A 25,161-nucleotide genomic window follows, 5' to 3' on the forward strand; every position below is an offset into this window, starting at 1 on the left:
CATAGAGGAATCATCCATGGAGCTCGAGGGATCAACGTCAATATTGCCCTCAGGCGGCCGTGCTGTTTTTATGGATAGCGAACTTGTATCCGACGTCACCGCCTCCTCGAGCGTCGGTTTGACGATTGCTTCAGTGGAATAGTGCAGAATTATGTCTACAACAGCCATGCAAAATTTCGTCGAGTTCCGATGAAGGAATCTCCGACAATCTACGATATACCGGAGCCCTGTCAAATCTGGACGGGAATCTAGATGAGTTTAGGGCATGGTCTCCAAAGCCCAGCTCGGAGGTCCTTTGGAAGATCCAACCGTTCATCTACAGAGGAATTCCCATATCTACCATCCCTCCAAATTTCAGCTCGATCCGACGGTTCAAACTTCGGGAACCTTCTGATGAGTGGACCAATTTTCGGATTTGTTTTCTGCGCGAATACGAATCCGACCCGAATTCATGTTTCTTTATGAACGTGATATTGGACAACCTTTTTAGAGGAATTCTCTTCTAGGGTATTGTGCGTCGTTTTTAAACACGTGCCTGTAAAATTATAAGACTCCCCTGAGGTCATCTTCATCATCATGCTGGTGTCAAACCAGTCCGGCAATATTGCTCCAAGGCTGCCGACCTGCCCTAGACACGTCGTCACTTTGTTGAACCGAGCTCAACTTCTTCGGATCATCATCTCGGCAAGCCGAACAAGAGTTCGGCATCGCGAATGATAAATCATCACCAACATCGCTGCCCCACGGATTACACGGAGTGGGCACACCGGCATCGCCGCACGGTCACTTCATCAAGCCGACATTGACCACGTCACGACCTGCATCGGCAGGACCGCACTATTGCTTCTTCAAGCCGGTGTCCATCACGCCGACCTACTTTGACTCATCGGCTGACATTGAGGCTTCGACATCTCGGCTGGACCGGGGGCTTCGCCATCTCTTCATCAACCTACTCCAGAGACTTCGGCGTCACTAGCCGACCAGCTCCGTCACGTTAGCTGGACCGAGGACTTTGCCTCGGCGAGCCAACCTTTGCCAACATCGCCATGCCGTCGCTTTATCGCCCATCAGGTAATGGGTGTGCGGATCGAGTCCCAATTTTGGGAATCACCTTTCTTCGGATTGCTACAACAAACAAACCAGGTGCTATTAATCCTAGTATTTTTTGCTTGTTTGGGTTCATTTTTTCCAAGGAATTATTACTCTGGTTTGTCCATCATATGTACACAGGTCTATCAAATGATGGCTGCATTAACGACGGTCGCATGGTGGTTCGGTCAGTTTCCGTACATGGTCCGGCGAACGCCGCATCTGGAACTCGGACCGACCTGTGAATTCAGGCTTTACCACGCCTTTACCGCATCACGCCGACACCTTGCATTGACATTGACTTCGGCGCCAGGCCATATTTCTTTTATTACTCACTTTGCATAAATTATTTATTATGCAATGATTTTTTTTAAAATTATTATTACTACTATCTCCGGTTTGCACTATTTTTGTGCACAGGAAAATGATCCGGGTTGGGCAGTATCGTCAACTCGGCGTATTGACATACCACGTCACCTCGGCTGGATGGGGGGCTTCGTCAACACTTCATTACCCCATGCCGGGGACTTCGGCATCACTCTGCCGGCCTACATTGACCGTGCTATGTCACCACTTCGGAGTGCCGAGCTCTTTGCTCCGCCATCACGGGACCGGCTTGCGGGATGGAACCTTGTCTCGCATCAAGCTCGGACCGCGTTATCAATACCAAAAACATTAACCAGCTAAGTTGCCTTCATGCTCAAAGTTTTAAATTTTTAACTTGTGTTCGGTTTGACCAAGCATTATACTTTTTTGGAAAAAAGTTGCTTGTAAAAAATTTCCTTGTTAAAACTTTGTTTGTGACACACAAATTCAAATACCCCGTTTACTTGGGGGCTTCCTTTATGAAGCCTTTCCTCTTGCAAATGATTACACTTGTACGGCTTCATTCCTTGTTCGTGTATTACGCCACAATATGCACCATGTTGACTTAAGCGTTTCGCAAGCTGGGTTGCCTGGCTCCTGTGCTTACCCCTACGTTCCCGATTGTTCGTCTAGGGAGTAAAGGGAGCACCTCTGCGATTGTTACTACCGGGTCATCCGAGTTAGTACCTCATACTGGGTGAAGCCGAAAGCTAGCGCTCTTATTGTTTTCAATCATGGTCGGCACACAACGGAACTCATGAGTACAAAAAATCTATTGCACAAGTCTCATAGTAGCAATGAGCAACCGAAGAAAGGTATCGGTGGGGGTACTATTTTCTTCGAAGATGCTTCTTACACTTCGTCAATAATATAACATAAGTTCCCTGAGCGCGCTTTGTCTGTTACAGCCTTATGGCATGATTGCCTGGTTATCGGAAACACCATCGATATTCTCGACAGGTGGAGTACATAACACTCTTCGACCCTTGACCAAAGAGGGAGAAGCCGACGGTCGGTTAAGACGCGTTTAAAGTTCGGGTGAACACAAATATGATACAAGTACTTCAGTACATAGGATCATTATACATAAAATTCTTTTACCCAAGTCATTTGGGGGCTCTTAAATTTATATGAGCCGTTTTATAATAAGTGTTCTTCTTCTTAGTCGTTGCAAAGTTTTATTATTATTATTATTTACCACTCCCTTTTTCGACACGAGTGTGTGGTCACTGGCCGGGGAGCCTAATTTCTCTCTCAAAGCTGCTAGAGTTTAGTTTGCTAAACTGGCCTAATGAGAAGTACTCTGCCTTCGGGATAGGAGGTTGAAGCCGTAGGCTAGCCCGCTTGAAGTCTTGAGATAGGATGTGTCATGTTAAAGCACGACAGAAGCACTTTTTTTTTCTAAAGTCCAATTTTCAGATTGGCACCGAACACTTGATCTTATTCGGACGTCAGGTTTTCACTGACATTTTTTGGTTTTCCAAGCCTATGGCACTTTAAAACTATTTGTGTGTTTCCAGCATTAGTCTCGTAGTGCAACGCTGGACACCTTTAGAGATTCGGCAAAAACACTCTCGGATATTGCCATATATGCATCGGTTTCGAATTGTGTCTTCGGTCAATAGTTGGGTTGCCCGGCTCCTGTGATTGCCTCCTACATTCCGCTTTGTTCGGCTAGGTGTGCAAAGGGAGAACCACTGCGATTGTGCTTCCAGCTCGCATGGTTAAGCACCTCAGTGGAGAAAGCCGAAAACTGACTGTCACAATAGGCGTAAACTGGTCAGCGATCCGATGACTATGTTAAATGACGGGCCGTTCATAACATTGGTCGAAGTGTTTACGGCTTGACCTCGGATGTCGCCGAACACTAACCGAGGGCTCATAGCTAGCTTCCCTAGTTTAAAGCTCCTATGACTAAGCGAAAGTTATAAACCCCGCATATCTGATTGCCTCGTTTCCGCTAACACAACCGCCTTCGGGCATCGAGACGTCAGCTAAGGGTTGTTTTGTTATTGCGGAAACACCCTGCGTAGTATCTAAGGGGTAGAGTCCGACGATGGGCCACTTTCAACTGATAACGGTTGCAATGGAGTCAAAATAATGATGTAAAGTACTTGGATACATAGAATCATTACACATAAACTGTGATTTTACTCTGGATATCGATCCTTAATCCAGCCACCCGTGCCCACATTAAGGCTCGGGGGCTACTGGGCTTTGCGCTCATTATTTACAAATATTAAAGGGGCACATCGATCCCCTGATCTGGTGTTGCCACCCGACCAGTGTCTCGGGGGCTACTACATTGCCTATTCAATGCAGAAAATTCAAAGGGCTCAGTGTTCGGCTTGATCAAACTATGGGAAAGCGCGTCTTTGGACAACAATAAGTACCATCTGGACCTATCTGGCATCAAGCTAATATATCACAGCGACTTCTCACGACCCTCTTGATACGTCTCCAACATATCTACTTTTCCAAACACTTTTGCCCTTGTTTTGGACTCTAACTTGCATGATTTGAATGGAACTAACCCGGACTGATGTTGTTTTCAGCAGAATTACCATGGTGTTATTTATGTGCAGAAACAAACGTTCTCGGAATGACCTAAAACTTCACGGAGCAACTTTTTGAAAAATATAAAAAATACCTGCAAAAGATGAAGGCCAGGGGGCCCACCACCTCTCCACGAGGGTGGGGGCGCACCTGCCCCCATAGGGCGCGCCCCCTACCTCATGGGCCCCCTGGTGCCTCTCCGACTCCAACTCCAACTCTATATATTGTGTTTCGGGGAGAAAAAACCAGAGAGAAGAATTCATTGCGTTTTACGATACGGAGCCGCCGCCAAGCCCTAAAACCTCTCGGGAGGGATGATCTGGAGTTCGTTCGGGGCTCCGGAGAGGGGAATCCGTCGCCATCGTCATCATCAACCATCCTCCATCACCAATTTCATGATGATCACCGTCGTGCGTGAGTAATTCCATCGTAGTCTTGCTGGACGGTGATGGGTTGGATGGGATCTATCATGTAATCGAGTTAGTTTTGTTAGGGTTTGATCCCTAGTATCCACTATGTTCTGAGATTGATGTTGATATGACTTTGCTATGCTTAATGCTTGTCACTAGGGCCCGAGTGCCATGATTTCAGATCTGAACCTATTATGTTTTCATCAATATATGAGTGTTCTTGATCCTATCTTGCAAGTCTATAGTCACCTATTATGTTTTATGATCCGTTAACCCCGAAGTGACAATAATCGGGATACTTACCGGTGATGACCGTAGTTTGAGGAGTTGATGTATTCACTATGTGTTAATGCTTTGTTCCAGTACTCTATTAAAAGGAGGCCTTAATATCCCTTAGTTTCCGTAAGGACCCCGCTGCCACGGGAGGGTAGGACAAAAGATGTCATGCAAGTTCTTTTCCATAAGCACGTATGACTATATTCGGAATACATGCCTACATTATATCAATGAACTGGAGCTAGTTCTGTGTCACCCTAGGTTATGACTGTTACATGATGAACCGCATCCAACATAATTCTCCATCACTGATCCATTGCCTACGAGCTTTCCATATATTGTTCTTCGCTTATTTACTTTCCCGTTGCTATTGCTATCATCACTACAAAATACCAAAGACATTACTTTTATTTCTGTTACCTTTTGCTACCATTACCACTACTATCATATTACTTTGCTACTAAACACTTTGCTGCAGATATTAAGTTTCCAGGTGTGGTTGAATTGACAACTCGGCTGCTAATACTTGAGAGTATTCTTTGACTCCCCTTGTGTCGAATCAATAAATTTGGGTTGAATACTTTACCCTCGAAAACTGTTGTGATCCCCTATACTTGTGGGTTATCACCTCTCTCAGGGGCCCGTTTGCCGATCACTATTATCTCTAATATATTACACTGCATTTTTATTCCTATATATGTTGCCGAGCTAGGAGTTGATCCTCAGGCCGATTTCACACACCGACCTGAGTCTCACGGGCTTGTTGGGGAACGTAGCAGAATTTTAAAATTTTCTACGCATCACCAAGATCAATCTATGGAGTCATCTAGCAATGAGGGAGAGGGGAGTGCATCTACATACCCTTGTAGATCACGAGCGGAAGCGTTCAAGAGAACGGGGTTGATGGAGTCGTACTCGTCGTGATCCAAATCACCGATGACTGAGTGCCGAACGGACAGCACCTCCTCGTTCAACACACGTACGGTTGGGAGAGACGTCTCCTCCTTCTTGATCCAGCAAGGGAAGGAGAGGTTGATGGAGATCCAGCAGCACGACGGCGTGGTGGTGGAAGTAGCGGGATCCCGGCAGGGCTTCGCCAAGCGCAAGCGGGGAGGAGGAGGTGTCACGGGAGGGAGGGAGGTGCCAGGGAGTTGGGTGCGGATGCCCTCCCTCCCCTCCACTATATATAGGGGGGCCTGGGGGCGCCGGCCCCTACAGATCCCATCTAAGGGGAGGGGGCGGCGGCCTAGGGGTGGCTTGGCCCCCAAGGCAGGTGGAGGCGCCCCCACCCCCTTAGGGTTTCCATCCCTAGGCCCAAGGGAGGCCCAAGGGGGCGCACCAGCCCACCAGGGGCTGGATCCCTTCCCACTTCAGCCCATGAGGCCCTTCGGGGTAGGTGGCCCCACCCGGTGGACCCCCGGGACCCTTCCGGTGGTCCCGGCACAATACCGGTGACCCCCGAAACTTTCCCAGTGGCCAAAACTGGACTTCCTATATATAAATCTTTACCTCCGGACCATTCCGGAACTCATTGTGACGTCCAGGATCTCATCCGGGACTCTGAAAAACTTTCAGGTTACCGCATACTAATATCTCTACAACCCTAGCGTCATCGAACCTTAAGTGTGTAGACCCTACGGGTTCGGGAACCATGCAGACATGACCGAGACAACTCTCCGGCCAATAACCAACAGCGGGATCTGGATACCCATGTTGGCTCCCACATATTCCATGATGATCTCATCGGATGAACCATGATGTCGAGGATTCAATCAATCTTGTATTCAATTCCCTTTGTCAATCGGTACGTTACTCTCCCGAGATTCGATCGTCGGTATTCCAATACCTCGTTCAATCTCGTTACCGGCAAGTCACTTTACTCGTTCCAGTAAACACATCATCCCGTGACCAACCCTTAGTCACATTGAGCTCATTACGATGATGTTTTACCGAGTGGGCCCAGAGATACCTCTCCGTCATGCGGAGTGACAAATCCCAGTCTCGATTCGTGCCAACCCAACAGACACTTTCGGAGATACCCGTAGTGCACCTTTATAGTCACCCAGTTACGTTGTGACGTTTGGCACACCCAAAGTATTAGTATCCGGGAGTTGCACAATCTCATGGTCTAAGGAAAAGATACTTGACATTAGAAAAGCTCTAGTAGACGAACTACATGATCTTGTGCTATGCTTAAGATTGGGTCTTGTCCATCACATCATTCTTCTAATGATGTGATCCCGTTATCAATGACATCTAATGTCCATAGTCAGGAAACCATGACTATCTGTTGATCAACGAGCTAGTCAACTAGAGGCTCACTAGGGACATGTTGTGGTCTATATATTCACACATGTATTACGATTTCCGGATAACACAATTATAGCATGAACAATAGACAATTATCATGAACAAGGAAATATAATAATAACCATTTTATTATTGCCTCTAGGGCATATTTCCAACAGTCTCCCACTTGCACTAGAGTCAATAATCTAGTTACATTGTGATGAATCGAACACCCATAGAGTTCTGGTGTTGATCATGTTTTGCTCGAGGAAGAGGTTTAGTCAACGGATCTGCGACATTCAGGTCCGTATGCACTTTGCAAATATCTATGTCTCCATTTTGAACATTTTCACGAATGGAGTTGAAGCGACGCTTGATATGTCTGGTCTTCCTGTGAAACCTGGGCTCCTTAGCAAGGGCAATAGCTCCAGTGTTGTAACAGAAGAGAGTCATCGGGCCCGACGCATTGGGAATAACTCCTAGGTCGGTAATGAACTCCTTCACCCAGATTGCTTCTTGTGCTGCCTCCGAGGCTGCCATGTACTCCGCTTCACATGTAGATCCCGCCACGACGCTTTGCTTGCAACTGCACCAGCTGACTACCCCACCATTCAAAATATACATGTATCCGGTTTGTGACTTAGAGTCATCCAGATCTGTGTCGAAGCTAGCATCGACGTAACCCTTTACGACGAGCTCTTCGTCACCTCCATAGACGAGAAACATATCCTTAGTCCTTTTCAGGTACTTCAGGATATTCTTGACCGCTGTCCAGTGTTCCATGCCAGGATTACTTTGGTACCTTCCTAACAAACTTACGGCAAGTTTTACATCAGGCCTGGTACACAGCATGGCATACATGATAGACCCTATGGCCGAGGCATAGGGGACGACACTCATCTTTTCTCTATCTTCTACCGTGGTCGGACATTGAGCTGTGCTCAATCTCATACCTTGTAATACAGGCAAGAACCCCTTCTTGGACTGATCCATATTGAACTTCTTCAATATCTTGTCAAGGTATGTACTTTGTGAAAGACCAATGAGGCGTCTCGACCTATCTCTATAGATCTTGATGCCTAATATATAAGCAGCTTCTCCAAGCTCCTTCATTGAAAAACACTTGTTCAAGTAGGCCTTTATGCTTTCCAAGAATTCTATATCATTTCCCATCAACAGTATGTCATCCACATACAATATGAGAAATGCTACAGAGCTCCCACTCACTTTCTTGTAAACGCAGGCTTCTCCATAAGTCTGCGTAAACCCAAACGCTTTGATCATCTCATCAAAACGAATGTTCCAACTCCAGATGCTTGCACCAGCCCATAGATTGAGCGTTGGAGCTTGCACACCTTGTCAGCATTCTTAGGATCGACAAAACCTTCCGGCTGCATCATATACAATTCTTCCTTAAGGAAACCATTAAGGAATGCCATTTTGACGTCCATTTGCCATATCTCATAATCATAGAATGCGGCAATTGCTAACATGATTCGGACGGACTTCAGCTTCGCTACGGGTGAGAAAGTCTCATCGTAGTCAACCCCTTGAACTTGTTGATAACCCTTAGCGACAAGCCGAGCCTTATAGATGGTCACATTACCATCCGCGTCTGTCTTCTTCTTAAAGATCCATTTATTTTCTATGGCTCGCAGATCATCGGGCAAGTCAGTCAAAGTCCATACTTCGTTTTCATACATGGATCCTATCTCGGATTTCATGGCTTCTAGCCATTTGTCGGAATCTGGGCCCGCCATCGCTTCTTCATAGTTCGAAGGTTCACCATTGTCTAACAACATGATTTCCAGGACAGGGTTGCCGTACCACTCTGGTGCGGAACGTGTCCTTGTGGACCTTCGAAGTTTAGTAGCAACTTGATCTGAAGGTTCATGATCACCATCATTAACTTCCTCCCTAGTCGGTGCAGACACCTCAGGAACAATTTCTTGAGCCGCGCCACTCTCCGGTTCAAGAGGCAATACTTCATCAAGTTCTACTTTCCTCCCACTTACTTCTTTCGAGAGAAACTCTTTCTCTAGAAAGGATCCATTCTTGGCAACAAAGGTCTTGCCTTCAGATCTAAGATAGAAGGTATACCCAATAGTTTCTTTAGGGTATCCTATGAAGACGCATTTTTCCGATTTGGGTTCGAGCTTTTCAGGTTGAAGTTTCTTGACATAAGCATCGCATCCCCAAACTTTCAGAAACGACAGCTTAGGTTTCTTGCCAAACCACAATTCATATGGTGTCGTCTCAACGGATTTCGACGGAGCCCTATTTAAAGTGAATGCGGCAGTCTCTATAGCATAACCCCAAAATGATAGCGGTAGATCGGTAAGAGACATCATAGATCGTACCATATCCAATAGGGTGCGATTACGACGTTCGGACACACCATTACGCTGTGGTGTTCCAGGCGGCGTGAGTTGTGAAACTATTCCACATTTCCTTAAGTGCGTGCCAAATTCGTGACTCAAATATTCTCCCCCATGATCTGATCGTAAGAACTTGATTTTCCTGTCACGTTGATTCTCAAACTCACTCTGAAATTCCTTGAACTTTTCAAAGGTCTCAGACTTGTGTTTCATTAAGTAGACATACCCATATCTACTTAAGTCATCAGTGAGGGTGAGGACATAACGATAGCCACCGCGAGCCTCAACGCTCATTGGACCGCACACATCAGTATGTATGATTTCCAATAAGTTGGTTGCTCGCTCCATTGTTCCGGAGAACGGAGTCTTGGTCATTTTACCCATGAGGCATGGTTCGCACGTGTCAAATGATTCATAATCAAGAGACTCCAAAAGTCCATCTGCATGGAGTTTCTTCATGCGTTTGACACCAATGTGACCAAGGCGGCAGTGCCACAAGTATGTGGGACTATCATTATCAACCTTACATCTTTTGGCATTCACACTATGAATGTGTGTAACATCACGTTCGAGATTAAATAAGAATAAACCATGGACCAGCGGGGCATGACCATAAAACACGTCTCTCATATAAATAGAACAACCATTATTCTCAGATTTAAATGACTAGCCATCTCGCATTAAACGAGATCCAGATACAATGTTCATGCTCAAAGCTGGTACTAAATAACAATTATTGAGGTTTAAAACTAATCTTGTAGGTAAATGCAGAGGTAGCGTGCCGACGGCGATCACATCGACCTTGGAACCATTCCCGACGCGCATCGTCACCTCGTCCTTCACAGTCTCCGTTTATTCCGCAGTTCCTGTTTTGAGTTACAAATATGAGCAACTGCACCGGTATCAAATACCCAGGAGCTACTATGAGCGTTGGTAAGGTACACATCAATAACATGTATATCACATATACCTTTGGTATTGCCGGCCTTCTTTTCCGCTAAGTACTTGGGGCAGTTCCGCTTCCCGTGACCGTTTCCCTTGCAATAAAAGCACTCAGTCTCAGGCTTGGGTCCATTCTTTGACTTCTTCCCGGCAGCTTGCTTACCGGGTGCGGCAACTCCCTTGCCGTCCTTCTTGAAGTTCTTTTTACCCTTGCCTTTCTTGAACTTAGTGGTTTTATTCACCATCAACACTTGATGTTCCTTTTTTGATTTCCACCTCCGCTGATTTCAGCATTGAATATACCTCGGGAATGGTCTTTTCCATCCCCTGCATATTGAAGTTCATCACAAAGCTCTTGTAGCTAGGTGGGAGCGACTGAAGGATTCTGTCAACGACCACATCATCCGGGAGATTAACTCCTAGCTGAGACAAGCGGTTATGCATCCTAGACATTTTGAGTATGTGCTCGCTGATAGAACTGTTCTCCTCCATCTTACAACTGTAGAACTTGTCGGAGACTTCATATCTCTCGACCCGGGCGTGAGCTTGGAAAACCATTTTCAGCTCTTGGAACATCTCATATGCTCCGTGTTGCTCAAAACGCTTTTGGAGCCCCGGTTCTAAGCTGTAAAGCATGCTGCACTGAACCAGGGAGTAATCATCACTACGTGTCTGCCAAGCGTTCATAACATCTTGTTCTGCAGGGAAAACAGGTGCTTCACCTAGCGGTGCATCAAGGACATATGCTTTCCTGGCAGCTATGATGATAATCCTCAGGTTACGGACCCAGTCCGTGTAGTTGCTGCCATCGTCTTTCAGCTTGGTTTTCTCTAGGAACGCGTTGAAATTGAGGGCAACATTAGCATGGGCCATTTGATCTACAAGACATATTGCAAAGATTTTAGACTATGTTCATGATAATTAAGTTCATCTAATCAAATTATTAATGAACTCCCACTCGGATAGACATCCCTCTAGTCATCTAAGTGATACATGATCCGAGTCAACTAGGCCGTGTCCGATCATCACGTGAGACGGACTAGACATCATCGGTGAACATTTTCATGTTGATCGAATCTTCTATACGACTCATGTTCGACCTTTCGGTCTTCCGTGTTCCGAGGCCATGTATGTACATGCTAGGCTCGTCAAGTCAACCTAAGTGTATTGCGTGTGTAAATCTGGCTTACACCCGTTGTATGTGAACGTTAGAACCTATCACACCCGATCATCACGTGGTGCTTCGGAACAACGGACCTTAGTAACGGTGCACAGTTAGGGGGAACACTTTCTTGAAATTATTGCGAGGGATCATCTTATTTATGCTACCGTCGTTCTAAGCAAATAAGATGTAAAACATGATAAACATCACATGTAGTCAAATAGTGACATGATATGGCCAATATCATTTTGCTCCTTTTGATCTCCATCTTCGGGGCGCCACGATCATCGTCGTCACCGGCATGACACCATGATCTCCATCATCATGATCTCCATCATCGTGTCTTCATGAAGTTGTCTCTTCAACTATTACTTCTACTACTATGGCTAACAGTTAGCGATAAAGTAAAGTAATTACATGACGTTTATGTTGACACGCATGTCATAAATAAATTAAGACAACTCCTATGGCTCCTGCCGGTTGTCATACTCATCGACATGCAAGTCGTGATTCCTATTACAAGAACATGATCAATCTCATACATCACATATATCATTCATCACATCCTTTTGGCCATATCACATCACACGGCATATGCTGCAAAAACAAGTTAGACGTCCTCTAATTGTTGTTGCAAGTTTTACGTGGCTGCTATAGGTTTCTAGCAAGAACGTTTCTTACCTACGCCAAAACCACAACGTGATATGCCAATTTCTATTTACCCTTCATAAGGACCCTTTTCATCGAATCCGATCCGACTAAAGTGGGAGAGACAGACACCCACTAGCCACCTTATGCAACTAGTGCATATCAGTCGGTGGAACCAGTCTCACGTAAGCGTACGTGTAAGGTAGGTCCGGGCCGCTTCATCCCACGATGCCGCCGAATCAAGATAAGACTAGTAACGGCAAGTAAATTGACAAAATCAACGCCCACAACAACTTGTGTTCTACTCGTGCATAGAAACTACGCATAGACCTAGCTCATGATGCCACTGTTGGGGAACGTAGCAGAATTTTAAAATTTTCTACGCATCACCAAGATCAATCTATGGAGTCATCTAGCAACGAGGGAGAGGGGAGTGCATCTACATACCCTTGTAGATCGCGAGCGGAAGCGTTCAAGAGAACAAGGTTGATGGAGTCGTACTCATCGTGATCCAAATCACCGATGACCGAGCGCCGAACGGACGGCACCTCCGCATTGAACACACGTACGGTTGGGAGAGACGTCTCCTCCTTCTTGATCCAGTAAGGGGAGAGGAGAGGTTGATGGAGATCCAGCAGCACGACGGCGTGGTGGTGGAAGTAGCGGGATCTCGGCAGGGCTTCGCCAAGCACCAACGAGAGGGAGAGGTGTCACGGGGGGAGAGGGAGGCGCCAGGGACTTGGGTGCGGCTGCCCTCCCTCCCCTCCACTATATATAGGGGCCAGGGGGGCGTCGGCCCCTCTAGATCCCATCTAGATGGGGGGGCGGCGGCCAAGGGGGTGGCTTGGCCCCCTAGCCAGGTGGAGGCGCCCCCCACCCCTAGGGTTTCTAACCCTAGGCGCAGGAGGAGACCCATGGGGGGCGCACCAGCCCACCAGAGGCTGGTTCCCTTCCCACTTCAGCCCATGGGGCCCTCCGGGATAGGTGGCCCCACCCGGTGGACCCCTGGGACCCTTCCGGTGGTCCCGGTACAATACCGGTGACCCCCGAAACCTTCCCGGTGGCCGAAACTGGACTTCCTATATACAAATCTTTACCTCCGAACCATTCCGGAACTCCTCGCGATGTCCAGGATCTCATCAGGGACTCCGAACAACTTTTGGGTTACCGCATACTAATATCTCTACAACCCTAGCGTCACCGAACATTAAGTGTGTAGACCCTATGGGTTCGGGAACCATGCAGACATGACCTATACGACTCTCCGGCCAATAGCCAACAACGGGATCTGGATACCCATGTTGGCTCCCACATATTCCATGATGATCTCATCGGATGAACCACGATGTCGAGGATTCAATCAATCCTGTATTCAATTCCCTTTGTCAATCGGTACGTTACTTGCCCGAGATTCGATCGTCGGTATTCCAATACCTCGTTCAATCTCGTTACCGGCAAGTCACTTTACTCGTTCCGTAACACATCATCCCGTGACCAACCCTTAGTCACATTGAGCTCATTACGATGATGTTTTACCAAGTGGGCCCAGAGATACCTCTCCGTCATGCGGAGTGACAAATCCCAGTCTCGATTTGTGCCAACCCAACAGACACTTTTGGAGATACCCGTAGTGCACCTTTATAGTCACCCAGTTACGTTGTGACGTTTGGCACACCCAAAGTATTCCTATAGTATCCGGGAGTTGCACAATCTCATGGTCTAAGGAAAAGATACTTGACATTAGAAAAGCTCTAGCAGACGAACTACACGATCTTATGCTATGCTTAAGATTGGGTCTTGTCCATCACATCATTCTTCTAATGATGTGATCCCATTATCAATGACATCTAATGTCCATAGTCAGGAAACCATGACTATCTGTTGATCAACGAGCTAGTTAACTAGAGGCTCACTAGGGACATGTTGTGGTCTATATATTCACACATGTATTACGATTTCCGGATAACATAATTATAGCATGAACAATAGACAATTATCATGAACAAGGAAATATAATAATAACCATTTTATTATTGCCTCTAGGGCATATTTCCAACACCAACAACGTCTACAAGAAGAAGGTTGTGTAGGAGACATCACGGCGCGGGGCGGGGGTGGAGAGCTTGCTAGAACTCCTCTGCCAATGTAGCACAACAAATTACAACACTGGTAGTTAGCACCTATACCAGAATTGTAATTTAGACACGAACGGCTTTCATGCCAAGACGACACGTTCTAGGGGAAGTGGTGCTCTTACTACCTCCGTCTTGATTTACTGGTCCCCTTCGTATTTTGTGCCAAATTTTGACCATAAATTTAACTAATAAAATATTAATGCATGTCACCAAAAATTATATTGTTTGATTTATATTTGAACATAGTTTATGATGGTAATAAAATGTTAATGCAAACATAGTTATGATGGTATAATTTTTTGTGACATGCATTGATATTTTGTTAGTTAAATCCATGGTAAAAATTTAACAATAAATACAAAGAGGACCAATAAGCCAGGACGGAGGTAGTACATAAAACTATTCATGAGCTTCACTCTAAGAAACTTGACGGAGTTATCAACAAAGTGGACTTTGATAAAGCTTGTGATAGTGTGAAATGACCTTTCTTGCAACAAGCTCCTAACGTGAAGGGATTAGCTATGTTCGCGTCAGCCGGTGGAGAGGTTTGCCTAAGGTGGCAGTGTTGGGGTCACACTTAATAGTGACATCGGTCATTATTTTAAACTAGGAAGGGATTGCAACAGGGGGTCGTATGTCGCTAATTCTCTTCAACGTCGTTCAGATATGCTCACAGACCTCGTTGTAAGGGTTAAGGAGGATGGACAGACTGATGGCCTAATTCTACATTTTGCGGATGGTGGTGTGTTAATTCTTTAATACGCAAATGACATCGCCATTTTTAAGAGATCTTTTGCTTTGTACGCGCCAAAGAAGTAGAGAGTTGATATAAGCAACTATTTAGTTGTGAGTTGGACCCACTTTCGTCTAGTTATCTTGGGATGCCATTCATCGTCGTAAACTTACCAATAAAGAGTGTAAGATCATCAAAGGCAACCAAAAAAACCTATCAGTTAGAGGGCATGCTAATGTCCCATGGTGGAAGTTCGGTCCTTATCAATGCACTTCTCACAAGTGTATCTATACTTATGGTATCATCCTTCAAAATACCAAAAAGGGTGTTTCAAAAGGTTGGATTACTACATGTCCATATTCTTTTGGCAATGTGACGAGCATAAAGGGAAGTAACAGATAGCCAAGTGTGACATTTTGTGTAGGCCAAATGATTAAGGGGTTTGGGGATTGAGACCCTCAAAATTAAGAACAAGTGATTACTCAGTAAATGGTTGTACAAGTTGCTAACAGAGGAAGGTGTTTGGCAGGAGTTACTCTGAAACAAACATCTTCATTCCAAGATGTTGTCTCAAGTGTTGGCAAAACACCTGTTTTGAAAAGGCTTGATGAAGGTCAAGTGCACGTTCTTTAATAGAGGATTTTTCTCGGTCGACGATGATCGAACTACAAGTTTTTAGGAGACAACTGGCTTGAATATACTCCTATAGTGCTTCAATACCCCGAGTCTTTGTTTTATTTTTAAATTTTTCACCCGAGCCTTTATCATATTGTGCCACGGAAAGGGGCCTCAACCATTTCTGTTCTTGGGGCGGGCCCGTTGAACATTCAGTTTCGTAGGGCATTGACAAGGATTAGTGGATTATGCAGCTTCACTTAGTAAATAGGTTGATGTCAATCGACTTAACACAGTAACATGATGTTTATCTCTTCGGATATCTTCTCAGTCAAATCCATGCATGCGGATATTATCTTTCCTCAGAATCACATATGTTGTTTCCCATTGGGGTGGGGTGGGGGGGGGGGGGGGGGGGGGGGGGGGGGGGGGGGGGTTCTTAATTCTACGAAGGATAATTTGGCAAAACGCAACTAACAAGGATGCAAAAAATGTTATTTTTCTGACTAGCAGAAAAGAAATCATCATCTTTTTTCCTTCTTCCCTGTTTGCCATCCTTTGTGGCATACAATCAATATACTCCCTTTGTCCCATAATGTAAGACATTTTTTGACACTAAGGAGGGAGTAGCATATAATCTGCTATTGCCAACCAGTATAACAAATTTATCCGGAATCTGCTGCCTATTAGTATAACAAATTTATCTGAAAATTGACTTAGCCAAGGTTGATCCGAAATTGAGTATATATTAGAAATAAATTCTCCAGCATTTGATTCCCTACTAACAAAGGACCTTTTGGTATGCTTGAAAGGAATTATCACCCTAAGGCCTTGTTCAGTTTGGCAGGGTTTGAAAGGGATTGAAGGGGATTAAATCCTTTGCAAGTCAAAATCCTTCTCAAACCTCCTCAACCCCCTTCAATCCCTGTGGCAAGAGGATTAACCGAACATGGCCTAAAGCTGTTGACATGCCATAGCACGTGAATAATGTATGTCGTCCAACATTGACAACCATGTTGCTCTATTTCCTTCCTACCTGGTTTGCCTTTAAATATCAATAAATTTATTTGAAATTACAAGATAAAACCTATAATCATGTCTGTTTAAATGAGAGTTATCTTGTGTGCATGCTACACATTTCCTTCAAACTATCCACCTTGATGCTGCAAGGCTTTAAAGTGAAAGCTGCTAAGACATGCTTCATGCACCAACATAATCCAGGCTCATCGTTCACGCTCCCTTGCCACATAAAGAAACTAGTGATAGCTCCGCAAAAAACAAAGGGAAAAAAACTAGTGATAGACACTAAAAAGTATTATACGCCACAAAGTTGAAATCCTGAGTAGGTCAGTGCCAGGAAATAACTATTCCAAGAGAGCTTGGCACAAATTTACATTGACCATTAACCAGATCTGCAATCAAGTAACAAACTGTCACTCTGAAACCAACGGTAATCATTCATCCCGGAAAAAAAAAGTAACTCAACGGTAATCAAACTTCATGGGCTAGTGCTACACGATCTTTCACAAAGCGTTCCTTGTTCTGCTCTGAATGAAAGGCTGCAGCGACGGTTCTCTTCCTAAGTAGTCAGTTATGATCTCAAGAGGATCTTTCGAGCCTCCTGGAGCCAATACCTGAAGTGAATGCAAAAGCGTTTATGAGCAACATGAATATACGATCAAATAACACGCCTAGAAGAGCATCATTTCATTTACTACCTTATTTCTAAACCTCAACCCTGCATGCTGATTTAGCAAGTCGTCTTTAAATTTCGTTGTGAATAGATCAGCAGCAAATACCTGCATGCACAAATTTATATCACTCTCTATCATTCCAGAACATATGATGGAGAAGTAACAGGCCTCTAGAGTAGTGTTTGCTCAGACCTCGCTCCATATGTAACTATAGCACACAGCGTCATAGCCAACAGCAATACGCGGAAAGCATGAAGCTGGGCTGGTCCCTTCCAACAAAGGTATCCCCAGCATTACCTTTAAAAAGGAGCATTTCACCCTCATGGTCATAAGTGACATAAAAGTGAATGGAAATCGTTTAGAATGTACCTTGGGATGAAGATCTTTGACCAAGTCATCGATGTCCACATTCTCGCTTGTATGTATTATCTGATCAACAAGGCCTGGTAAAACCAAAGGTGCAGATCAAAACTAGTGAACAAGAAGGCTACCCTACAGTATATAATATTTGTCGTAATGAATAAAATAACAAGAAGGCTACTAGGTGGGAAAATATTGACTTTTCGGAGAATAGGTGGGAAAAAAAGGAAACTGGACTGGATTTATGATGTTCAAATAGCAGAATGCCTAATGGGTGCAAAATTAGAACATATTGTTACTCGACTCAAGAAGGATAGGTAACAGGGACAATGAAATGTCAGAGAAGTCCTCGTGATATTAACAAAATATATCGGCATCTCACTATTTTGTAGGAGTATCTGAGCTAGACAAGTATTTTCAGGACGATTATTCTCATTCCCCATGCTTATAGAATGAAAAAGTGACTCACACAAAAGGATCTCTTGCTTCAATTTCAGGCCAGCAAACATGTCACGCCTTCTTTTCAGTGACTGGCAAGCTTCAGTAGTGACAGACTTTGTGATGTCCTACAATGATGAGAACAAAAGGCTTCAAGTACTAGTTGGCACAAGCTTCAACAGATTAACAAGAACTTGTTAAAGTATATTTTTTTTGGTTCGTCATCAAATTCCCCTTTTAAAAAAAGAGTCATAGCAACCAGCTCATATGCTATTTTTTAACATTAGGATTCTTGAGTCATGCAAGAAGCAAACGTTGTTTCTTATCTATGAATTCGGTAGCTGTAGTTCCATTGCCTAGAATAACTCGATTCCTTAATATTTCATACAGGTTACACACTAGAAGCAGTTCTTTTATATTTTCATTCTTGTTCCTGGCAATACATAGAGTTTGAAGATAGTTTCAGTACAAAAACATCATTTCTGTTCTTCATCACCTGATAGAAGCCGGACATCATTTTCAGGGAAATGCTCTCGTAACACCTGTGATCACAATGTTATGTTTACATGCAAGAAATGGCATCTTCCAAAATTATACAGAAGTGTGGGCATGTTACTGACGAAAAAGAAATATGCCAACCAGTTCTCGAGTAACAGGCTTGGAATTTCAGCAAAGTCCCCCTCCAGACGGAGACTTGAAAATCTAGAAAAGGTGGCCCTGTTCGATATATGATGAACCTGCAGGATATTGAAACAATTAGTAGTGACTTTTATTTAATATTGAACATATGAGTAGATAAATTGTCAATCTGGTATTGATCAGAGCCATCTTTCTACTCTCAAGGGAAAATTACACGTCACTGTGACAATTTGAATATTTCTGGTTTAAGAATTTGACTGGAAAAACATGCAAGGAAAAGTTTGAGGTTAGTCTACCACGTGACTGAATTCATGAAATATCCTCACAACTTCAGGGAACCGTAGCAATGCTGAATTCCCATCAAACTCTTTCGGGCATTGAGACAATAAGACTGCAACCGGAACCTGTCACAAAAATTACTGAATTAACATAATGAAATAATTCGTCCTTGAATAGACTCCAGGTGTACTTTCCGTTGATTATAGGTATTTCAGGCATCATTAGACAACCAGCCTGTAACAGTTCAACTACCCAAAGTGTTTAATTAACTATGCCACAGTAAGAAAATAACATTATAAGGTTGACTCACAATCCTTTCAAACAAGTGAGCAAACAAGAAAATCACATTGAAATTACAATAGCAAATATACAGATTTTCTGAGTTACCTTACGTGAACCATTAGAACACATGTATCCATTCTGAAGTGCCACAACACAGGTGTGGTCATATTTTCCTTCCCTGTAAAGGGGAAAAAAGGCAAGTTAGTGATTAAATTACCTTGTTTGCTGGACAAGTTCATGTGGAAGTGCATGTGCTTTTGACTTGTGTGTCTTATGCTGCGTTATCAGTTCATTATTTCTTTCATGGGCTTTCAATCTACATTTGTTGAGATAATTTTTCTCTTGAAAATGTATGTTTGAAACCTAGGACAATTGGTCTCCCTTGGTTGCACATCTATGATAAACCGTGCAATAGATATATAAGATAGGAACCAGCTTTCCCTATATTTCTAAAATGAGAAATTGCCGGCCAACTTTCAGTGTTTGTATTCAATTAAACTTTATAAAATAGCATCCTGAGGCCACTAAATTTATTACGACTCCCATGGGCGGAGCCACACCAAGATATGGGTGTACAGATGTACACCCACTAATTTTGGCTCTCGCAGTGAGAATGTGTAGCTGCAAGCTTAATGAAAGCATTTAGCACATATTAGTCTTTGATTAACCAAGATAACACTAATCTTCATCACTGACGCACATTCCTCTAAATGTGACTCCGCAACTGACGACTCCACCACTAAGCATAGAAAACAAACCTGGAAAACATATCAAGGAAAAAGTAACCCAAAAGATCACTTGAACTTGCATCCCAAACAGAGAAGAGACGAACTGTATCATGCCAAACCTCCACATCCTTAATTTCTTCAAATCGTAGCGCTGCCAGAGAAAACATGGGAAATGTGCTCATATATTTAATGGATAGTTGTGTTGTAGTGTTTAATGGGTAAAATCCTACCAAATAGATCCTGGAACATCTTCAGCATTCCTGATATGACCAGCTTAACAGGGAAATATCGTTTAATTTCACCAATGTCAAGATCAACCTTGTGCTGTTCGCCTCTTTTCATGTAGTATAATAAATCTTCCATGCCAAATTGAGCATTTCCTTCCTCCTTCATCTGAAATTAGAAGACCGAGAAAAGGATTCAACTGATTAATTAAAAGAGCATGATCAGTGACAAAAATAGAATAGACCCAAAAAGAGAGCTTTGTACAAACCTTAAGTTCTTTGAGTACGGTCAGTTCTCTATTAGCTAGATCACTTAACTGTTCTGACATTTCCTCCAAAAATTCTAACACCTGTAGCGGAAAACCCTTTAGAACATGTGGGGTTAACTTGGTGGCATACACAGATGCAAGTGAACATAAGAAGGAATGCCTAAAACACCATCTTGTTGGCAAGCTCAGTAGTAGCTCAGACTTGGCATGGAAGAATGCATTCACTAGGCACAGTTAGCTAAAACTGGACACTTTCAAGCAGATTAAACAACAAGAAAGCACAAACCTTCCTCGATGTCATTGGCATCCTTGGTTCAATAGCAAAATCAGAATAGTTGGAGTACCCAAGCAATCTCGCAAGCCTGTGTCTTATCTGAACCTGAATATAAAAAACTGTAAGTTGTCAGTTCCATGGCTCCAGTCTACAATGAAATTATGCGCAATAGATGAATTTATACCCATTTTCAATCATTCGATGGTTATTTCAAGCACTTTTAGTAAGTCTAGATATCAGCACCCCCCTTCACATTCCCCACATGGATAGCCTAAGAAGCTCACTATCAACTAATCAAGCATAACTAGTGCAATTACCACATGTCGAAAGGAAAATAAGGAAATTCCTATTTCAAAGAGCTAGAACGATGCAGCCCAAGACAATAAAGAAATGCCATGTAGAACTGAATGATGCTGTGACCTATGAGATGAAGTGAAATTGGTAATCAAAAGATACTCCCTCCGTAAAGAAATATAAGAGCGTTTAGATCACTAAAGTAGTGATCTAAACGCTCTTATATTTGTTTACAGAGGGAGTACCAGTTTATGAAGTTAAAGATGCAGTTGGACACATGGGGATACCAATTTTTCTAGGATGGCTACGTTCTGTTTTCCACCTTTCTGGCCATAAGCAACAGCGATCTGCTTCCTGGTAGAGCCAACCTTGGAAACAGTACAGAAACAAAGAAAAAAATTAGCAGCTAGTGCATAGAACAAACATGGCTCTAGTGCAAAAGAACCCTACATAAGTAGGCCACAGAATATAGCAACAAGCCGCTAAGTAACTGGTCACAGTGACACCAACCAAATGTACAGGTGCATGATAAGCAGAAATGTGGAACTGACCTTGCAATGCTCAAGAATTGGAGTGACATAGTAACCTGTCAACAGAACCTTGCGCTTTCCGTCTGTTTCTTCCAGATCCTGAGTTAAACAGTAATAGTTAAACATAATCAGGGAGAAATACCATGACTGTTCTTTGTCTTCACTTCACACTTCTGTCCAACCATGAAGACAGAAAATGGTAACATATCATTTCAACATCCCAAAGTCTGCATGTCATACTTCGAAAAGGCGCACTCGTATAAGCACAATGTTGGAAGCATGAAGCATGATGTTGAACCCTCTGAAAAGTTTTCACTTCCCTAGCTCACCTTTAAGAACTCAGGAGGCATTCCAGCCAACTCTTCCTCGCTTAATAGAAGAAATTTGGTGAAATCACTCATGTTTTGAATATACTTCAAATTTAAGTCATCGATGAGAGATTTCAACTTCTCCATTTCTTCCTTCTTGGCTTGAGTTAGTTTTGCTCCGTTGCGTTCAAACTCTCTTACCTGTAACCATAATGAGAGGAAGTCAGCAATCGCATACTAACTGGGTCAAGCAGTTAGCCACACTGCCTGTATGCAGGCACTATATAGTCTCTATCCTTAAAAGGAATCATAATTAGCCAGTTCTATAATTTAACTTCAGCTTTGATCTAACATCAACAAAGAACTGAGATTAGTCCTGTGTGCCAACAATAATTGCAGAGATTAAATCGAGTAGATGCAACAGCACATAAGATGAATAGATGCAATGAGTCTCTAACAAAAATACTCAAATTATAAGCTGCCCATCAACAATACTCAGAAAAGTATGGACAAATTGATCCTAACAAGAAGATAGACATCATTCAGAGTCTTGGAGATGATCCCACAAATATAAATATGCAGATGCCACTCAGAACACAAGATTATGTATGAGGCTAGTTTCAAATGTAGTGTCACAAATATTGTACCAGACACTGGACAAATCTTGTTGCTTCCGGACCTATTCTTTCACCTCTCTCCATGAAAGCCTTTACAACACGGTACACATCCTCACGCTGCCTGGTCACCTTGCAGGAAATAACAGGATTCTTACACTAGGGGTTCAACAGTAATATGTTGGATTAAAAAGGTGAATAACAGGGAATTCAGTTTCTTTTAAGGATGTTCATTTCTATTCATATATCACCATATGACTTATACAACGACGAAAAGGCTGGACTAGACTACTGGGACGATATTTATATATTAGAGATGCTCACTGAACTGGGCAAACAGTTTGAGTATCATCGCTTCATAGACATCAGGTTGAGAACCAGCATGCATAATTTCCTAGGTTTTTTTTGAGCAAAAAAGAGGCTACCCTCTACGATTTTCATTATAGAAAACCATATGTCTTAAGACACTACTACAAACAGGAAATAAAAGTCACGACCATTACAGACCGGGAGGCACGACAGCCCCAACCAGCCACCATTGCTACTGATCATGCAAGATCAAAAGAACCCCAGAAGGCCAGCACAGCTAGAAAGAAACCTTTCAGGGGCACAAAATCTAGAGTCTAAGCCCATCAGGGGGGAGATGACGGCCACCTAATTCTATCAGCTGCATAATTTCCCGATGTTTTCAATAGTAAATAAATGCCTGTTTGGGAAACGTATAATGAACCAGAGTTATTATGTCCAACAAGTGATATAATAAAACTAAGTAACAATGCACCTGCACAGCAGAAAGTGGGAATCCAATCGCTTCTCTGCGTCAGCACTGGCCCTGCATATATCTTCGGATGGTGACACCATCCTTGGGAGCACACAAGCTTGAACCAGAGGAAACTGCTGAGCATCCAATTCTGCCAACGGTGCAATTGCATTAGCGAAGTTGACCTGCAATGAAACACATCATGTAGCCAGCAATAACAGGGTGATGTTTTTTGAGTAGATAGTGTATGAATATCAAGCTTGCATCCAGAAAGATTTAGGTTATTATTTTATTTTATCTGCATAGGCACCTATGTATCTACGAGACATGGCGCAACAACGACATGATGCCTACTCATGTACGACGATCAGGTTCTGTGCACGGAATGGAAACAAAAAACCATGCCAAGCCTTTGACATTAAAGTGGCATTCCATAAAGCAGGCTGCTGGTAAAAATGAACGCCTAGCCATAAAATAGCCTGCTGATAAAAATGCAGTAGCATCACATTGTTGCATTGCATACATACCTTATCTAGGGGAACTGCGGCCACGGCATCATATGTTTCCTTCGACTTAGCAATAATCCGGTTAGCCAATCTCTTGATCTCCGCTGCTGAGAGGTTGACCTGCGCATTAAACCCTGGAAGCTCTGCAAAAAACCAATACATTAACTACTCAGAAACCACATCAGTAAATGTCCATGTCACTATAAGAGCCAAATTCCCCAAAGCAGAATTTCCCGAGTCTCGGGCGTCAATTTCGCACAGCAAAATGGCGAAATAAACACAGACATATGCTGCATTGCTGTGCAATCGAACAGAACCACCGTAGTTCTGCGCGGCTCGAGCAACACCAGAGCAACCACACGAGCTCGTATTCAAAATCCCCAAGGGTTTTCGCGGTGCTCACCCTGCCGCTTCCTCCGGCGGTGGGCGGCGACGGCGGAGAAGGCGAGGTTGAGGCCGACGGCGACGACCGCCGCGGCGCCGGCCACGGCCACCACGCGCCTCTCCTTCCTCCGGGGAGACATCCGGCGGGGCCTCCGCTTCTAGAAGGTTCTGGGGAAGGAAGGGGGGCGAAGCAGCTGAGCGAGGGAAGAGATGAGAGCGAGGGAGACGTTTCGGTGGCGGAATGGGCGAGGCCCCGACGCGAGCGAGCGGAGGTCACGAGGGCAACCGAGGCGGCCGTTGGATCCCGCGTCGACGGCTGGATTCACTAAACGTTTTTCTTTTGGGCGGCGTGGACTGAACCGAGGCAGGCCTCGGCTAAAAGGCCAGGCCCGGTCGTGGAAACCAAATCGTTGAGGCCCACGCAAGAGGCAGGCGCTCCGCGTGCGCGGGAGGCGAGCAAGCAAGCAGCTCGTTTCGTTTAGTACCACCTCGCCGAGCGACCAGGGACGGGAGGGCGCTGAGGATACAAATAGAAGGGTCAGGACAGCGCTTCCAGCTCATACCTTTCTCGGCCTTTTGGCTAAGATCAAGTGTAGTATCTGTTCTTATCAGTTTAATATCTGATATGTGGGGTACACCCTCACAATGATATTAAATTTATTTTTATGTGGAAGGGTCCACCACAGTGGCTTGCCACTGGGTCCCTCAGCTGTCAGCCGTGTCTTGCACTATAGCACGGGCTGGCGCACCCCAACAAAGCTAATTCAATGTTTCTAGCCAGTCAGCTTCGGTAAAGCGGTCGGCCGTCGTACTACGTGGTTTGTGTGTCCTGTTAACCCGGCTGGGGTGATCTTGCGTATCAGATTGTTTGGTTCCGTGAAATGCAACGCCGATTGATGTTTCTGCTTTTGACAGTGTGGAGAGCAAGCAAACATGAAGCTGGGTTGATCCCTTTGTCGGTAGATTGGTTACTCTACAA

At 44.1% G+C, this 25,161-nt stretch overlaps 1 protein-coding gene and 1 non-coding gene across 3 annotated transcripts; one reads left to right on the top strand and one right to left on the bottom strand.

Moving 5' to 3' along the window:
• Positions 1–16,900: 16,900 nt before the first annotated feature.
• Positions 16,901–24,446, bottom strand: LOC125545482 (probable thimet oligopeptidase). 2 transcript variants are annotated; one of them, XM_048709430.1, is made up of 20 exons: positions 24,202–24,445; positions 23,820–23,941; positions 23,314–23,477; positions 22,566–22,656; positions 21,940–22,119; positions 21,632–21,709; positions 21,368–21,448; positions 20,799–20,891; positions 20,513–20,593; positions 20,250–20,412; positions 20,050–20,170; positions 19,397–19,469; positions 19,027–19,134; positions 18,731–18,828; positions 18,588–18,633; positions 18,123–18,219; positions 17,663–17,736; positions 17,486–17,590; positions 17,318–17,398; positions 16,901–17,233 (listed from the first exon to the last, which is right to left on the bottom strand). In XM_048709430.1, exons 1-20 carry the CDS (start codon positions 24,320–24,322, stop codon positions 17,123–17,125), a joined length of 2,088 nt encoding a protein of 695 aa, XP_048565387.1. In that variant the 5' UTR covers positions 24,323–24,445; the 3' UTR covers positions 16,901–17,122. The 2 variants fall into 2 exon arrangements, 1 of the variants encoding a protein (XP_048565387.1); XR_007300045.1 differs by lacking the exons at positions 16,901–17,233; positions 17,318–17,398 and having other exon boundaries at positions 17,485–17,590; positions 18,712–18,828; positions 24,202–24,446.
• A 295-nt stretch (positions 24,447–24,741) lies between these two features.
• Positions 24,742–24,936, top strand: LOC125549789. The gene has a single exon (XR_007301508.1). It is a non-coding gene; the product is annotated as a U2 spliceosomal RNA (small nuclear RNA).
• The last annotated feature ends 225 nt before the right edge of the window (positions 24,937–25,161 follow it).

This window comes from Triticum urartu, chromosome 3 (assembly GCF_003073215.2).
Source record: "Triticum urartu cultivar G1812 chromosome 3, Tu2.1, whole genome shotgun sequence".
In the NCBI taxonomy this organism is placed as follows: Eukaryota; Viridiplantae; Streptophyta; class Magnoliopsida; order Poales; family Poaceae; genus Triticum; species Triticum urartu.

What these genes read in the sequence shown, in the direction of transcription:
- LOC125545482 (XM_048709430.1), bottom strand. Translation starts at nt 24,322, where the DNA reads ATGTCTCCCCGGAGGAAGGAGAGGCGCGTGGTGGCCGTGGCCGGCGCC. An exon ending in TGCCAATGACATCGAGGAAG is followed by an intron (nt 20,594 to 20,798) that starts GTTTGTGCTTTC and finishes TTTCCGCTACAG; the next exon opens with GTGTTAGAATTTTTGGAGGA. An exon ending in TGATGTCCGGCTTCTATCAG is followed by an intron (nt 18,220 to 18,587) that starts GTGATGAAGAAC and finishes TCATCATTGTAG; the next exon opens with GACATCACAAAGTCTGTCAC.